The sequence below is a fragment of the Spermophilus citellus genome (genome assembly GCF_964194105.1).
Source record: "Spermophilus citellus genome assembly, chromosome: 5".
Taxonomy (NCBI): Eukaryota; Metazoa; Chordata; class Mammalia; order Rodentia; family Sciuridae; genus Spermophilus; species Spermophilus citellus.
In genome coordinates this window covers 3,100,543-3,118,674 of record NC_138186.1, presented here as the reverse complement: position 1 = coordinate 3,118,674, position 18,132 = coordinate 3,100,543, and the positions used below count along the sequence as shown (strand labels likewise).

At 49.0% G+C, this 18,132-nt stretch overlaps 1 protein-coding gene across 1 annotated transcript; it reads left to right on the top strand.

Annotated features, from left to right (window-relative positions):
* The first annotated feature begins 263 nt into the window (after positions 1 to 263).
* Positions 264 to 17,710, top strand: NRSN1 (neurensin 1). Its single transcript, XM_081295656.1, has 4 exons — positions 264 to 468; positions 2,234 to 2,308; positions 7,585 to 7,785; positions 16,128 to 17,710. The coding sequence occupies exons 3-4, from the start codon at positions 7,594 to 7,596 to the stop codon at positions 16,524 to 16,526; spliced, it is 591 nt and encodes a 196-aa protein (XP_081151782.1). The 5' UTR covers positions 264 to 468; positions 2,234 to 2,308; positions 7,585 to 7,593; the 3' UTR covers positions 16,527 to 17,710.
* Positions 17,711 to 18,132: the final 422 nt, after the last annotated feature.

The following is an 18,132-nucleotide window of genomic DNA, read 5'->3' as shown; positions in this document are numbered from 1 at the left end:
CCCGGGGATTGAGCCCTTCACCTCCGGCCTCGCCAAGGACAGAAGCCGGGGAGTGGCCCTGGGCGCGTCCGTCCGGTGGCGGTCGCTGGCCGAGCGCGTCCGCCTGCCCGCCTGGCTCTGGCTCCTCGGCAGCGGCTCTGCTCGCGGACACGCCGGGCAGGGGCGAAAGGCCACCCGGGCGCGCGCCCCGCTTGCTGGGCACCGAGCCCCCGCGGACGCCGGCCACCCGGGCGCGCGGCCGTGGGCAGGAAGGGGCCGGCGCTCGCTCCGCCCCGCCCGCCGCCCGCGCACGCGGACCCGCGGGGCGGCTGCGCGGGCACGTGGGCGCCGCTGTCACTCTCGCGCAGGCTGAGCTTCGCGCGGCGGGAGCGGCGGCGGGCGGCGGCGGCGGCGGCGATGGGACCCCAGCGAGAGATCTGCAGCTAGGCCGGCTGCACTTGCTCCACGGGTCAGGGATCGCGGGGCCAGGTAACGCCGCGGAGCCGTGCCGCGCCCCCTGTGCGCAGCTCGCCAGCGCGCCCTCCCCGCTTTCCCCTTCCTCCCTCCTGGCGCACACGTTCCCCCCTCTCTCTCTCTCTCTCTCTCTCTCTCTCTCTCTCTCTCTCTCTCTCTTTCACACACACACACACACACACACACACACACACACACACACACTTCATTCGCTGACGTTTGTCCCATGCACACGCCTCTGGACAGAAGCCATGCTTATTAAAATCCGTGAAATTAGAGGTAGCCAACTCCATGCCTTGGTGGTTTGTGGTTTGCATTACGTAAGGATTTGGGGGTTGTACAGCTAAAAACTTAAAGAGTTTCCTTCTTGTCAGAAAAGAAAAGTTGTGTATTAGCTGAGAATAAGATGCTTGTGCTGGGAGTCTGTAAAGCTGGCTTGATTTTTCCAGGCGGAATTAAGTCTGCACCGCCCTCCCTGCCCCTTTGCCACATCTGAAGATGTTTGTTTTGATCCCAGAACCTACTTCTTGGTGTTATTGGAAAGGGATGTTGGGTTGGGGATCCGACCCAAGCGAGCGACCTAAAGACAGCTGGAGTTGAACAGCTTAATTGGTTCCTGGCTCTGCTGAGAAAATGTTGTCGGTACCTTGGAGAGCTCCCGGGGTCCAGCCAGGCCAGCCTTGGCCCGAGGGCACGTGTGCAATCAGTTCCTTTAGACAAAACGGGAAAGCATCAGGGAAAAGAAGGAATGTTTACTTGAGAGAGACAGAAACAAGGACAGAGATGGCGTTGGGGACAGAGACAAGGATCAGGAGAGGGGAATAGGGAGAGATAAGAGATGAGGCAAGGTTGTGAATGTAGCATCCTGTAGTTGACTGGTTTCCTTCTCTCATCCTCATCCAGGGATCTAATATAATTTGCTTCTTTCCCCACATATGCTCACATGTACTTAAACTTTGGGGGCCAGGTCTTGAAGAAGGTTCAAGGACACTCTATATAGACCCACCCTGGAAATGCTAAAAACTGTTTGGTAGGCCTCTGCTGGGCTTACTCATCTCCAGTCTTTGAGTTCTCCTGCAAATGAATGGGAATTCACCAGGAAGGGTTTTTAATAGCCACCTGGAAAATTCAGCCCCAATTGTTTTATTTCACAAGACTAGAGTAATATAGGAAGCCAGTAGCCAGCTCTATGGCTGGCAATGGCTTCCTAATTAAATTTTCCATGGGCACCTGCTTTTCTTAGGCAGATGGAAAGTAAAATGATCATGATGGGAAGAAAATGAATATAGGAGTAAAACAAGCTAATAAGAAAATTGTCCAAAGAGCCCAAGTAAGGGTATAATGCAGGTAAGCATATCAGAAACCACGGTGACCATAAGACTAATTTATTTTACAATATAATGGAACAAGCCCCATGGAAATCACTTGTGGAGTATCTAGGAAGCTGATGTAGCAAACTAGTTGGCATTATTAACTGTATGGAATATAGTTTCAGCAAAATAAGAACAGCATTTATACAGTGTGTAATAGTTTAGAAAGTCTTTTTGATTTATGTTTTTCATTTACTCTACACATCATCATGGCAGCCCATGAGAAAGTTATGAACTATAAGTTAGACTTCTGTTTTTAAAAAAGCTATCTCAATTCTTGAACAAGAAGTTCTTTGTCAGTGTATCTGTCATCATTAAAATGGATTTTATAAGTTCTATGAATGGCTTGTGAAATTTCAATTTTGACTTGGATCACATCTGCAGAGATTTTTTTTTTCTAATTCAAATAGGATTGAAGAATGTACTGCTAAAAAAAAAAAGTTCAAAGAGAAAACAACTGGCAGAGGAAGAAGAGGACTTCAAAGGTAAGACCCAACATTTATTGTGTGTAAATGCAGAATCACCTTGCGGTGTGCATGCAGATGCAGAAGAGAGTTTCAAAGGGAACCTGGGTTCTCTCTCTCTACTCATTTTGGCTTTGGACTTTATGTACAATACTAAAAATATATATCTTAAAGGATTAAAGTAATTGATAATGAGATAATTACACATCATTACTCTTTTATAAATTATGAAAGTGGCTACATATTCACTGACTTGGAATTAAAAAGCTCACAGTACAGAATCATGATCTCTATGACTATTCCAGAAAGATAAAGTATCTCTGACATGATCCAATGGTAGAAGCCCATCTTGAGGTCTCAGGTTGTGCTGATAAGCTCCAGAATGCCTGACGGAAAAATGAAAGGCTGTCAGCAGGCAGCCCCACTCCCTGCCTCCCCGTGAGCCCACCGAGTCCTCTAAGTGAGCTAACCTTTGGATCTGGGTCTGGATAAGTGGTCTAAATGGCCTGTGTGCCTACACCTTGTCTCTTGCAGCACTAGCCCTGTAGAAAAGTGGCTTTAATGAGAACTTCACTTTCATTTTCTCAGAATTATTTTGAGGGAAAGAAAAGCAGTAGGAAAAATTGAATGATATTTCAAAGTGAATAAACAGAACAGAGCCTGTGCCTGCCTGGCCACACACTGACTCACAGCCGTGGGAAACACAGTCCATTTTGTACCTCCTTTTGTTGCCTCTCTTCCCTCAAGGACGCTGGGAAGACAAACAAGTGATCTTAGAGCTTCATAGGGCAAAAGCGTTTATTTCTGTTTTCATGGATATAGGATTTTTTAATATGAAATAAAAGGTAACGGCATGCGGGGCTGAGGTTGTGGCTTAGCAGTAGAGCGCTCGCCTAGCACATGTGAGGCCCTGGGTTCAATCCTCAGCACCACATAAAAATAAATAAATGTATAAAATATATATATAAAATGTTTTTTAAAAAAGGTAACTGCATGCATTGGACTGAAATTCAAATTCCCAGCAAAATGATGCTACTACATATTGGTACACGTAGCGATCACAATACCACATTCAAGCATTTGTTTGCCTAACTAAGACATCCCTAAAGGGATTCTCAGCATGGCTCTCTCCTGCTGCAGTGCCTCTTTATGATGCCCCTTTTGCTGCCTCCATTGCTTCAAGAGTGTGTCTCCTTCCAGCCCAAGACTCCACTGAAGGCCCCCTGTGCCTCGCCCACTTCATAACAGCTCTCTCACAGGTGCCTGGCACAGAGCTAACACTTTCAAAACACTGGGAAAAAGGAAAACCAGACATGGGGGACTACTCAGGATATTACCCACCCAGAAAATTCCAAAGTTCCGAGATTAAAGTGGTGAACAGGATAGAAAAGCCCCCTCCTCCCTCCTGGGGCTTACAGTCCATCAGACCACAAACAAGCCACACCTGGAATAGCAGGTGGTAACAGGTGGCGGGAAGCCAAACAAACCTGGACAAGGGGACAGAGCCATGGGTGTTGATATCAGACACACAGATTGTGGGATGGTGGCGAGTCTCTTGGAAGAATGCAAGAGTCTCCTCTCTTTCCCTGGTCTCAGAGAGGCAAGAGGCATGCCATGATGCAGATAAGTGAATAGTCCCTTAATGTGTAACCATGCATGCAGTGAGGCAGTTGTTGCAGACAGATAACAGCAAAAAGAAAGCCAAGGAGTATCCAAGGAGGATCATCTAGAATGCCCTCCAGCATTCCATTCAGGGAGGTGAAAACAACAGCTTCTCCAGAGATGACCCAAGGACCCACCCATTTGTTGCCTGGGCTCCGTCCAGTTGCCAGGCGGAGAGGGAGAGGATACCACGAGTGTTTGCAGATGTGTACTAACATGGTGTGACTTAAATACGGTTCTAGAGGCATTTTTATTCTCCCCTCTACTCATGCTTTCTCTGATGTGAGGAGCCCTCTGTGAGATCTGTCACTTAACCACACTCATAGGCTTGACATGGCCATCTTGGCTGCCGCTGCTGCAGCTGCTGAAGTACACCCAGAACCCCGGCAAACTTACTGGGAAAGAAAACACTGACCAAACTACCAATCTTGGCACCCCCTCCATTCCTGTCCTGATCCTAGTTTACTGAATATAATTTAATGGCTGCCAGCTTTGAAAGTGACTTTATGAAGTAACCTCCTGTATTCTTTTTATAACATGAGAGATGTCCATCAACCAAGTAGCTTCCAAATATTTGTCATATTCTCTGGGACAATAAAAAAGGTAGCTTCATGTCTGAGTCTGTCTGAGTCTGCTGAGATTTGGTAGGTCCACACCCTTCACTGTCCCTTGTCATATTTCAAACCTCATGTTCTTCCACAGGGTCGTTCTCCCCTGGAATTGAGTCCCAATTAGTTATAACTTGCGAAGACATATTGACCCTCTCAGATCCCAGACACTACTATTTTAGGCAACATACATTATACTGAAGCAATGTGTTAAGCACAAAGCACACATCCTATGTAGCAAGTTAGCAGGTAACAAACCTAACCAGTAACTTGCATTCTCCTTTAAACGGAAGCTTCCTACACACTAGAATTAAGAATCTGGGACTGATAACCAATCAGAGTACTAAGGGAGGTAGGAAGTCAATAAATACAGTTTTGTTTTGTTTTTTTCAACAAAAAGTAATTGACTCATTCTGTGTATTTGTAGCCAAAAAATCCTAGAAAACTACATCTGGAAGACATTAAAGGTCAATTAGATCCAGCTGTCTTATTTTAAGGACTGTAAAACCACAGCCCAGAGAGGTCAGGAGCGTGCCTGAGAGCCCGTGAGCAATTGTGGCCAGCTCAGAAATGAGCATTTGAGTCCAGCCTCTGGTCAAGAGTGGTCAGCACAAGACAGGCCAGGTTCTGGTTCATGCTGTGTGCTCCTGAAGGGAGAGTGAGGCTCGCGGGGAGTCCTGTCTGCAAGGTATCCAGGGCACTGAAAACCCGTTCTGAGGAGTGGCTCCGGCCCAGAAGCATTGGTTCTGTGACGTTACTTGTACCATTTCTCAGGAGGTGGGACCAGGGACCAGGGACTAAAGCAGGAGCATTGGGCTGCTGTGCAGAGTGGCTGTGGGAGATGAGGATGGTCTGCCACATGGTCCATCCCTGCACCCACTCAGTCCTGAGGAAGAGCCACCCAGCACTGAGGAGAGCTCCCACCACCACTGCGAGGGGCCTTTTGTTCCTGTGGTGCCTGCTCCATTCCTTCCCACGTTAGTCTCTAGTGCTTTATAGAAAACCTGAAAGATGTATACCTGGATGAGTGGCTCTCACTCTGCAAGTATGTGATGCAGCCCATGGCCCTGCTTATTCTATTAATACCACCTTTCCTCTCCTGACTCACAGTGCGACCTTTAGCAAGGTGATTTTCCTATGCCTCAGTTTCCTCAGTGACAAAGCAGTTAGTAATACGACTCACAGCTCCCCACATCTTGAAGGTGAGTTTAAAATGATTCTGCTTGCATATCACTAGTAACAGGCTCTTATTAATCATCCTCATTGTCAAAGCACTAAATAGAAGGTACTGAAGAGCTCATCCTAGCACTTAAAATATGAGAACTAAGCAACAGTCCTCTGACCCATCAAACTCTGGTGCACCTAATGAGGCAAAGAACATTCTGAGATCTTGACTTGTTATGGGATGACAGCCTTGTGAATCGGTAAAGATTAGAACAGTCGTTCCTTTACCTCCTCTGCACTGTCCTCCTGGGTGATTTCCTTTGATGTCAGCTGTACCCAGAACAAGGAAGTGCCACTGTGACCAACAGGAAGGCAGATGAGGCACCTAACTGGCCACCACCAACGGGGCTGCTCACATCATCTTTCTAAGATCAGGCCACATCTTTCTGACCTTGACTTCATTTCTTAACCAAAAGCATCTGGGGCCAAGGGCCCACATTTCCAAGATGTTGAGTGGGTTCACTTTGTGCCCCTGGGAAGGGTCGACGTTAACTGTCCCAAGCTTGCCTCATGACTCTAGCCAACCACACTGAGTGGCCACACACAGGCCCTAGATAGAATGACAGATGGTTGTCCTTAAAGATAAGCATGCTAGTTGAGTTTTGATGATAATTGGAAGAACTTAACATGTCTCTGTTGGCCTGCATTATAGCACAACAGAGGTTTTCCCTAAGAAAATTGCCTTCTGCGTTCCCCTCACTTTATTGTAGGTAGACTATGTCCACACAAGGAAAGAAATCTAGAAGACAATTGAAAAATGCAAACAAGCATATCTTATTTCTAGCTGCACATCTATCTGCTTATGTAGAGATCAGAAAACCAAAGAAAGAGGATAACTGAGAATTCTCTGACTCACCAAAATTACTGCCCCTCAGTAATTACTTTTTTTAACTATGAATTATTAACCAAAATAAATGCCCGTCTCCAAGGGTATCAGTTAGTTCAAATTAAGTTGAAATTTCCATCTTAAAAAGATAGAGCCCCAAGCAGCCCGCCCACAGCATAGTTTCATTTAAAAACTCTGAATTCTTATTTATGCTGCAGACTTGGTTGGAAATCATAGAAGCCTGGATCTACTCTCTCCATTACGCTCGAGCCACCCACATAGACAGATGTATCCACAAATAATGACTGAAGTACACAGTGTTAGAGTTAGTGAGGTGTAAATTATTGACCGCGCCATTTGTGATTAATAAAGCATGAAGCGTATGTTGTTCTGAAGCATTTTAATCAAGCTTCTGTACCGCCTGAAAATCAGGATGTCAGAGAAAGATGCATGCAATCTGCAGGTAAAATTCAAACTAGTAAGTTGGTGCTAGTCTCCCATGCAGAGTCCGTCCACAGGGGAACATGGTGGAATGTCTGAGAGGACAGTCCAAGACAAATTCCATCTGTAGCAAGTGAGAGTGCCTGCTTCATGCTCTAACAAGTCAGCCTGAAAACGCCTTGATTCCAAGCTATTAAAGATTTCTTGTCCAGGCAATGAAAATCTCATCTTCCTCATTGCCTTTTCTTATGTGTCCTGTGCTTACGTTTTTGAATAATTTAGGGGCCCGTGCTGCAGTGCCTGGTTTCACTGACAGAGAACCTATTGTAGCCATTGATTGCTGGGGGTAACTTTGCATTCAACAGAAAAGAAGAGCAGCTTACAAGGAAGACAGGACTTCCAAAGTGTCTTTCCTCTTAAGAGAGGAGGGTGGTTCCGATAGAATGACATTATTCAGGCGAGTTCTCACCTTTAGTGTGTCTCCTGACCCCGAGCCCAGAGCCGGGGGGCTGATGCAGGTGGTGCTGTCCTTCCAGCTGGGAAGAATGACTTCTTGCAGCGGCAGAGGCTGTGGGCCCACGCAGGTGCAGGCTGCTCCCGAGGGCGGCCACCAGCGCTACGGAGTCCGGTCCTACCTGCACCAGTTTTACGAAGACTGCACGGCCTCCATCTGGGAGTACGAGGATGACTTCCAGATCCAGAGGTCACCCAGCCCGTGGAGCTCTGTATTCTGGAAGGTAAGGAAGGAACGTGGGCTTCACTTGGGCAACAGGGAGCGTCACACATGGTGAATACTGTGGCTGGGGGAATGGGGAGGTTCAGGGCCCCATGACACTAGATAGTTTCCTCCCCTGAGGGAAGGAGAATCTAAGCCCCTGGGCCCAGAGAGGCCCCCAAGTGCAGTGCGACTGGGGCAGTTCACTCACTGAGAAACCACCCTAGGCAAAGGACACCCTTCCAGCCCCCCTTACAGACTTGGGTTGTTTGACAAATGGCAGCAATTGTTTAAAAAGGATACAATTAGGTATTGAGAGAAAGTGAATTCTGAGACATGATACAGTGGTCAGACTACCTCTTCCACACAGGAGGCTCCGGGAGCCACATTAGACCCACGCACAGTCTCCGCCCCCTCCACGGGCACTGACTGTGTGCTGAGAGGGCTCCAAGTTCTGGAGTTTAGAGTGAGGAACTGGACGAACCCCTGCCCTCAGGAACTGATGGCCTGTCGTGGGAAACAACCAGGGACAGGAAAAGCCCACGATAGATGTCAGGAAGTGACAAGGGCCGTGAAGGGAACCAGGATGAGCAGGGTGACGGAGGCCAGTGTGTAGGGCGTGGACAGCAGAAGGCCTTTCAGAGGAGATGGAACCTGGTGCAGACCAGGGCGAGCCGAGGTCTGTGGCTCATCAGGCTGAAAGTGTCCTGTGCTGGGAAATGGCAGGTCCCCAAGCCCTGACAGGAGGAGAGGTCCAGCTTGGCTGGAGAGGAGTGAGCGAAGGGACAGGCGGATCCAGGAAAACAGCAGCACACAGATCGATGAGGGGTCTGCAGATGACAGTGAAGCTTTGGGCTTTTACCTCCGCATGCGGGCAGCCCCCTGCAGGTGTGTGCGGCAGATGGCACAGTCTCACCAATATCAGAACAAGATCCTTCCGGCTGCCATATGGAAAATAGAGTATCTGTGGGCAAAGGTGAGCAGCCAGATTACCTCAGCTGTTGTAAAAGCTCCCCGGTGAGAGATAATGGCAGTTTAGACCAGGGTGTGGCTGGTGGAAATGGTGACAGTCAGTCCAAGTTAGCACTAAGTTTGAGAGCAGGCTCTCAGGATGCTGATGGACTGGAAGTGGGGTGTGAGGGCCGCGAGTCGAGCACAACCCAGGACCTGTGAGGTAATGGTGTGTGGCTTACTAGGAGAGAAAACACTGGAGAGGAGCGGGCAGGGGGAACCAGGAGGTGCCTATTAGATATCCAAGGAGAGATCCTAATGGCCATTTAAATACCCCAAGCCACAGCTCATGGCTTTGGAGTTACTGACACAGAGTGCACAGAACACAGCCGAGATCACCTAGGAAGAGAACTAGACACAGAGAAGAGGGCACTGGGACAGCCCGATGTTTAGGAAAGGAAAAGAGGAGACATAAACTTGCAATTTACTGGTAATATAGTATAACAAGCAGCAGTACAGTGTGGTGAGTGTCCGCATGGATTCCTCCCTCAAACTACAGAAGTTCAAACCCCCCCCCCCCGCTTTCCTCTCCCACAGCCCTGTGACTTTGGGCCTCCCAACAGTAACACTTGAAATACCCACCACAGAAACACTGTGAGAATTAAATAAGGTAATATTTACAAAGAGCTTAAAACAATGACTGATTCACACCCAGTTATCATTTGCTAGACTAGTTATTTCTAGATGCTAATCTAGAACACTGAGTTCTTAAATGGAAATAAAACTGGAAATCTATTTAAAACGTACATATTGGGTAGCATTGTTGTTAACATGGATTACCCAAGACCGGTGGTAATTCAGACTCATGCTATGGTCACATGCTCTGCATTAGAATTAGCCAAGTCAGCATCCTTGCCCTCTAGAAATATCCCCTCCGATGAATCCTCCCTGGCCTGGACCAGTGAAATACACAGCCATGCTCACCATGTCTCGTATTGTCAGATATAATCAGGTGGTTGCATGGTTACTTTCTGCTCCTCTCTCCATCCCTATAGCTACAGAGGAGAGAGGGAGAGAGAGGGATCTATTGTGCCAATAGCCTTATATCTACTGACATACAGGTTATTACAAGCATTCATGTACACCCAAAGCAGACCAAGTTCATAATCTCATAGTTATTTATGTTCCTACAAAGTCCAAGTCCTAGATTTGTATCTTAATCATTAAATACTAGAAGCCTCACATCAACCTGCATGACCTGAGGATTCACTGTCTTAGAGCCCTAATCTGTACCAAGGGAATAAGCCAACTGTTCTTGAGCTGCTCCGCGGGAAGGCGAGTGAATTCACTTCAGTGTTTATGAAGGGCTCTGTGCCAATGCAGAGAAAGGTACTAGTCATGCACCTGTTTCTATTATGTGCCTTTTCAATGTTGTTGGGTTCTTTTTTCATTTCAAGCTGCATGTGTAGGCAGTTCAAGTGCTGGTGTCCCCTCTTGGCTCTTCGTGTTCCCTCCCTGGGGCTGCACTCCTAGTACCCCGACAGGGCTCCGTGCTTGAGCTCCTGAGCAACAGGCAGCATGGAGGGGTTTCTCGAGGACGCAGACTTCAGCAGGTCTGAGTCAGAGTGTTGCCCTATCATAGGATCTACATAACATCTCCCTCACAGTGCTACTCTTCCTTTCTTTCTAGACTACCTGCTAGGCTCTTAGATTATACAAGATGCATTCTTCACCTCCGAGTAAGACTCAGCCCCTGACCTGAGGGAGCCCACAGTCAGGCAGGGGAAGTAGACATGGGCCCGCACTGTTACCGTGCAATGCGCTAAATTTAGCTCCTGTAGAAGCAGCCATGGCACATCCTGGGAACACAGGGCTCAGGGAGCAGGGAGGAGTATGTATCTGCTGCAGCCTGGAGAAGTGGTCCTACCCACAAAGGGGACCATCCATGTGCAAGCAGGAGAGGGGCAGCCCAGGAGGAAGAAGTGCATGCATTTCTGAGCTGGGAGAGGTGGTAGCATGTTCTGGACTCTGCAGACAGTGTGGTCCAGGTGGAGCAGACATTTACAAGCTCAGGGAGAGGGTCACATACAAACTGAAGATGCACGCAATGAGCAGGTAACAGAAGTCTATGAAACATGTGCAAGAAATCTTCTCCAGGACTTCTGGGCTTGAGGGAGGCAAGACAATAATGAATTGGGGTTTTCCTGGGAGGGGAGGGAATGTCTCACAACCTGGTATAAACACACACACACACACACACACACACACACACACGTGTGCACACCTGCATACACACACACAGAACGTGGGCCTTGGAATCCTAGATTACATGGGCTGCAGCAGCTTCTCCGGTTTACCCAATGCCTATGGCTTCTTCCATCTTTAAAAGTCTACATGATGTGGTCTTATCTGTCCTCTGCCACTTGCTGCCGCCCAAGGATCAATCAGGTGGAATGTTGTTCTGATCCTTGCATTTGACCTTGACTGAGGCTGTTGCCACTGGATTGTCTGTGCAGCACACAGCCCAGGATGCAGGCATTATCCAGTCTTCTCGCTCCCAACCATCCTCTCCTCACCTCAAGGTTAACCTTCTACCCTATCCTCAGCCTGTCTCGGAAATTGCTCAGAGGGTACTTGGTACCACGTGCCTCCTCCATAGCCTTACTAAGGTGGAGGTGGCTCTGTCCCCTCTCTTTCCCCTCTGGACCCAAGTGAAGCTCTTCCTCTCAGCTAATTCCTCTGAGCTACATCAGAATATAAACTTAGATTTCTCTTCAAAGTTCTGGTGGATATTAAAGAGTTGGGTTAGGAGCTGTAGGAGACTGTTCAGAGAAACCATGTGACATAGTTTTTGTTTTAAAAGATTTCTCAGATGACACTAGAAGGATGATCAGGTCAGTTTTGACTAGCAGTGGAGATGAAGACGCTGTTGTGAACATCCAGGCCAGATGTGATAATGGTGTCTGCCCTCAGAGCAGCCATGTGGAGGGGAGAGAGAAGATTCATGAGATTTTTATGAGGCAAAATCAATGTGAGGCGGACTCTATTGGCTGTGGATGGGAGGAAGCTCTCCATGAGTGGGCAGAGGGGAGGAAGACAAAGAAATGGGAACAGGTTGGGCTTGAAGAACCTTTGGGACATTTTTCTATAACTCATGCTATTTGGAAACAGGGTATCAGAAATACATCTAGAAATGTGGTCTAGAGCTCAGGACAGCAATTCAGATGGACTTGGAGATTTGGAAGTCTTTGATAAGAAGTAGAAGCTAAAACCACAGCCTTAGACCAACCCTAGTGAGAACATATTGAAAAAGAGGTGGGGTCAAGGGTGGAACCCTGGGAGGGCAATATGGGCAATGAGGGCTAAAGTGAGTTGTTAGGCGGAGGGTATGTCAGAGGTGACTCCAGGGGAAGGTTTCAAGAGGGGCTAAGGGTGTAATATCAATGGCTGGAGAATATTCAAGTGAGATGAGGAGAGAAAAGTCACACTGGCTTTGATAATCGGGAGGTCATCAGTGACCAGAGAGAAGGCGGTCCTGAGGTAAACATGGAGGACTAAGAACGGCAGTCAAGAGTAGGAATGACCCAAGCAATGGGACGCGGGCTCCCGAACACACTGTGAAGTCGGAAGCTATTGGATGTGCTTATAGTGTGCTGGAGGAAAGACGTCTGGGGGTGGGGGCTGGGGGGAGACCCCAATGGCCAGGTGGAGGGGCCGTGGGGAGACCCCGATGGCCAGGTGGAGGGGCCGTGGGGAGACCCCGATGGCCAGGTGGAGGGGCCAGTGGGAGACACGCTGGCCAAGTGGAGGATGCTGGGAAGGTGGTGTGAGGTCAGGCCCCAGGAGGAGCCAGACCATTGCCTGACCTTGGTACTTGCTTGGTAAAGCTCAGTGTGAGCTGAGGCAGGTAGGGCTTTATGAGCTAGAATCTGCTCAGAGTCTGTGAGGGCGAAGTCGCAGCAGCCCTGGCTGAGGAAGGAGAGGAATCCAGTCTCTGCTCTTGGCTCACTCTCCCTGAATAACCTCCAGCCCAGATGGCTCCTTCCCATCCAGCTCCCTCCAGCACTTCCCTGCAGACGGCGCCTCCCGCCTGCTGGTCCTCCCCCAGCAGTCTTCACTGCTCCTCTGACAGCAGCTGTGGCTCTGCCTCCTGGAGGAGCTGCGTTTGCAGACCTGTCTGCTCCGAGGAGCAACAGAGGGCCCTGGTGCAGACAGCAGCAGTCTAGAATCCCAGCCCTCTTCCCGACAGAGGAACTGGGTTTCCACACATCCTGCGCCCTACCTAGACAGACCAGAAGTCACAGCCCAAACACCACCTCGATACCCTCTGGGGTTTGTCATGGCCTGGCAGGTCCTTGTCCCCTGCTGGGTTGGGGTGGGGTCTCCCCAGTAGCACCTCAGCTCCTCCACAAGGCCCTGAGCAGAGCCACTTGGCTCCCATGTACCCTCCAATACCCCCTGTGCTGCCATGGATGGTACTCCGTCGGTTTCACAGGACCCTCTTTCTCTTAGATCCAGGACCACTTCAACTGAGAGCTCGTCCAGAAACAAGTCTTATGATATACTGAACAGAATCAGTCCCCAAAAGGTCACTCCCCCAAAGTCCTGTTCCTTCCATTAGTCCAGCACAGCACCTGGGGGGAGGTGCTGGGCCTGCGTGTCCCCTCGTCACGCCCACAGTCCTCTCAGGGAAGTCCTGAAGCAAGTCCTCCTCGTTCTGTGGTTGCCCGTTGTGCCTACCACGCCCAGCTCTCCCTGCCTGTCCCTGGGTTTGGAGTTCCTCTCTGGGCATGTCTCCTGGGGTCCTCGGGATCCTTGCAGTCACCTGTCCATCACATCCTCCCCTCCTTCCTCAGCTACTCTGAAGCGGAGGGGCGAGCCACTTTTCCAGTTCCCACAGTGAGCAGAGCTGCCATCTGCAAGCCACAGTTTGCCTTTTCACTTCAGGGTGACATTCCAAGAGTGGATTTTCATCTCATGCACTGCTCCGCTGGGGAGCGGGCTGCACTGAGAATCTGTCACCTGCTCCTGCTCCACGTTGGGCGGTCTGGTGGTTGGAGTTAGGAATAGTTATTGAACGTCAGGCTGGACCAGGAACTCCGGGAGACGAGGCAGAGGCAGACAGATGGAGGGCGCTGGCTCACACACTCGTCAGAAGCTCAGAAACTAAGATGGAGGCTTTCCTGACGCCCACCATGTCTGAGGATGAGTGCCAGTTCTTGAGGAGGAAGGCAATTTAGTCATACAGGAAGCGTGGCTCCATGGGTATTTAAGTTCACTTAGTTGGTACATTCAGAATTTTCCAAAGTGAGTCGTTTTCCAAAAGTTATGAATACTGCTTAGTCTCCAAAGGTGAATTTACTTGCCACTATTTTTAGAAAGTAATCCAAGGTGTCATGCTTTACAGCCATCTTTTTTCCTGCAGTACTTACATCTTATGTAGAACAGGTTCTGTTTTTTTAGTAGACATCATATTGACTCTTTTTTTTTTTTTAGTTTCTTCACAAAATGACATTAAAGGACATGTGCCCATATATAGGTAGCTGAAACTCTTTTGAAATAAAAATAATAATAAGGGAATATGCAAAATAATAATTAGTGAAGTAATAGAGAAGAGATGGGGGATCACATAGACCTGGATTAGAATATGATCCAACCACCTGCTACCCATGAGATCTGGCACTATGCTTCTTATACCATGTGACCCTCTGTATCTAATAGGTGAAACAGGAATGAAAATTCTCATAATGTGCTTATAAAGATTAAATGAAAATATATCTAGCACTATGCCTGGGCCACAACAGACAGTCCTCTTTTCCCCTGCTTAATGGGTTATGAATATATTTTCCTTCTGTTAGGCAAATCTCCTTCATCAGTGCATCATTCCTAAAATTTAATACCCAATACACACACTTTAAATACTCAAGAGTGAATGATATTATTTGGTTCTTTATCCAACCTTGTTATTCTAACTAAAAGCAGTTAGGAACAGGAGAAAGTGAAAATTTTTGCTTGAAAAAGTATGTAACTATTAACAATTCCTTGTCCCAAGAGTAATGTTAACTATTCCTTAGTCTAAATACTAAGCAATTGTTCTAATACCAATGTCCATGCAAAATAACGATTTTACGAGGAGTGTATTTCCAAATAATGGTGATTTATCACAATTTATTACTTAACCAGATGCCAAGCTAAGTGCACATTTAACTCACAACCTGTGAGGAAGGTATTCTTATCATGTGTCCCTTTGTCAGTGGGGAAATTAAAGATGAGAGAAGTGACTCTTCCTCCATGCTCCAAGCACTAGGTGGCATTGCTAGAAGCCAAACACATGAGCCCCAGCCACCAAACGGTGAATCACTCTCCATCTCCAGTGTTGCCTTCCACAGAACTTAGTGCAGTTCAAGCTCCATCTGCTACTCTGAACATTTAGTAGCTGCTGCAGCTCAGGTAGCTACAGGAGGGTAGAAAAAGCCCTGGGCTGGGCTGGGCTGAGGGTCAGCCCCATGGTTTCCCTGCCCTGCCCCTGAAGCTTGGGACCCACTCATCTTTGACCCAGCGACCCACCCTGTGTGGCTACATGTCCTTTCCTATAAGCTGACAGGTATGTTTCCTGCCCTGCTTGCTTGGAAAAGGCTCAGGAGGTGGTAAGGATCGACAGTGGGCTCTAGCCCAAACCACCAAGAACACATCTCTGTGCTGAACAAGTTGGGGACCCAGTGAGAGTGTGAGAAGATGAATTATTATAGGCTTTGGCTGGGTGATCGGAGAAGGGTAGGAAGAAGTGGAAGAGGGTCAGGGAGTCTACAGCTGGATATTTCATAAATCTTATCTCTAGGGAAGGAAGATGATAGTGAGTCCAAAGCAACAGGGTGAAGGAGCAGCCCTCGCCACGTGGTCAGATTGGCCAGGGGAGTGGAGGTTGGGCCTTAGTGGCTTGCACCCTGACCTTGGTTGGGTCTGAGCTGAGTCCCAGTTGTGAAGTGGGCTTGTCTTGCCTCACTCTGTCACAGCCACAGCAGGAGCTCATCGGAGTCCGTGTTCCGGGAGACTGTGCCCGGCGGAGCCTGGCCTCGCTGTGAGCCGGCAGCCAGCTCCTAACAGCCCAGCGTGCGGAAGAGTCGGGCCAGCTCCTGCTCCTCTCTTCCCTGAAAGAGGGTTCTGCCATCTGCCAGGCCAGGCGCCGTCCCAGCAGGAGACCACCAGATGCAGCCTGCACTTTCAGGTTGACCTTCCACCCAGAGAGGTCTTCTTTCCCCTGGGTTTTTAGGTAGAAAATCAAGTTGACTTTTCACGTGGCTGTGGCCTGACTGGGAAGGCTCCCTTCTCTCCGGAAACCCCACAGGCCGCCCTTGCTGCTCAGGGTGGAGCCGAAGCCCTCGCTCACTCCATCTCGCTCTGCTCTCTCTCCAGGTCGGACTCATCTCGGGCACAGTCTTCGTGATTCTCGGACTGACTGTTCTGGCAGTGGGCTTTCTTGTGCCCCCCAAGATCGAGGCGTTTGGCGAAGCCGACTTCGTGGTGGTTGACCGGCACGCCGTGCAGTTCAACGGCGCCCTCGACCTGTGCAAGCTGGCAGGGGCCGTGCTCTTCTGCATCGGGGGCACGTCCATGGCAGGGTGCCTGCTCATGTCCGTGTTCGCCAAAAGCTACTCCAAAGAAGAAAAAGTGCTTCAGCAAAAGTTTAAAGAGCGAATTGCCGACCTCAAGGCCCACACCCAACCCATCACCAAGGCACCGGGCCCAGGGGAAACCAAGATTCCAGTCACTCTGTCCAGGGTTCAAAATGTCCAGCCTCTCTCGGCAACCTGACACCCTCCCTGCCCTTCCCCCTCTCTGATTCACACACATTGTTCAGAGGCGTTGGCCAGCTTCCCTGGTGAAGGATGGGCGCTGACAACCAGGGCGTGTTTGGCTGGGGGCAGCTGGCCTAGTGCAGAGCTCACACCTGCTCAGCTCAGGTGACGCTCACGAAGGTAGCAGCCACGTGTTAGCCAATGCACACGCACCCAGCTGCATAGGACGGGTGCTCTGAGTCCCCACCAGGAGCCCCTCCGCAGTCCCTCTCCGATATTGTGGCTTTGTGTTCCTTTCCACGTCATTTGACCAGCCGCCGGAGGCTGACTTGGTCCATTTTACTTTCCGACACTGGTTTTCCAACCCTGCGTGGTGCTGTCTTCCACCCTGTGTCACTGTGTGCAAGAGGTTGTCCTGTGTGCTCGTAGAAATGTGGAGTTCCCGGACTTGGATCCAAACACTAGTCTTTTAACTATATCTTAATATGAAGTTCCTGAGATCGGTTATAAATTCATTAGTGTTCTACATAAATCTTTTTGTTTTCTCCACTTTTTTTTTCATTTCAAAAGCTAAAATTGCCAACTTTAGAATTGAAAAAAAATTAATATTAGGAGTATCTAACAGCAATGTCCAAAGGCACAGAATTAGAGGCCAGGAAACCTGAGTTCCTACTCCTCCCTCGCTGTGTGACTGTGCAGAAAGTATTTAGCTCCCTAAGCCTCAGTCTCCCCGTCTGCACAGTGGGCTCTATGGGCCTCCCCTGCTCAAATATCTTGAGATTCTCTTTTTGCCATGTGTCACTGAGAGTCTCCCCCAACAATGTTAATGTGGTTCTGTGGCTCTCACCATGGTGGGACTTTTTCAGAACTGAACTCCTGGAAAGCCACCAAGTCTGCCAGCTTCTCACTACCTACCTTGAATGTCCACCCCAGCAACTTAAACCATGCTGTCATATTTTTATAAAGATGAAAGTAAGCCATCCTCAAATAAGAAGCCCCTGGGCGGATAGTAACCTTAAAGGGGGGTTTTGTTCTCAAATAAGATGTGTTGTTCCCCAGCAAGATATCCTCTTTATCCCTTGCACTTAATCTGTGAATTTGAATTAGACGGAGGAAAACAGAGGTATGACCTTGGTACTCTCTCAGACTCTGTGCCGCTCCCCTCCCCCTTCACTGGATAAATAAAATACGTGAACTAGACAAACCCAAAGTGCTCGGTCATTCCTTCAGCGTGGCTATTTTCTCTCCTGCATGTAGTTTCCATTCTGAGGGGGAACCAGCTCTGATTGTCTCTGGCCACATGGAAGAATAAAGGAAGCCGTCAGTGCTGGTGGTGCCCTGTTCATTTTGTACAGTGCAGCCTCAGACATGGGGCAAGTCAGCCTCCTTGGCCAGACAGGAGAAGTCGTTCTGGTTGCTTCAGGTGCTCTACTTCCTGTGGAAATACCTGAATTTCACTGTGTGCAAGCCCCATGCATCTGTGCAAGACGGGCACCATCACCCAGCGCTCCCCCTGCTCGCCTCTGTCTTAAAGACCAGTGAATCTCAGAGAATGAGTCTTGACTCTGAAGCCTTCAGATTGAACAGTAGCAGCTGAAGGGACTTGGGCATGTTTGGGTACA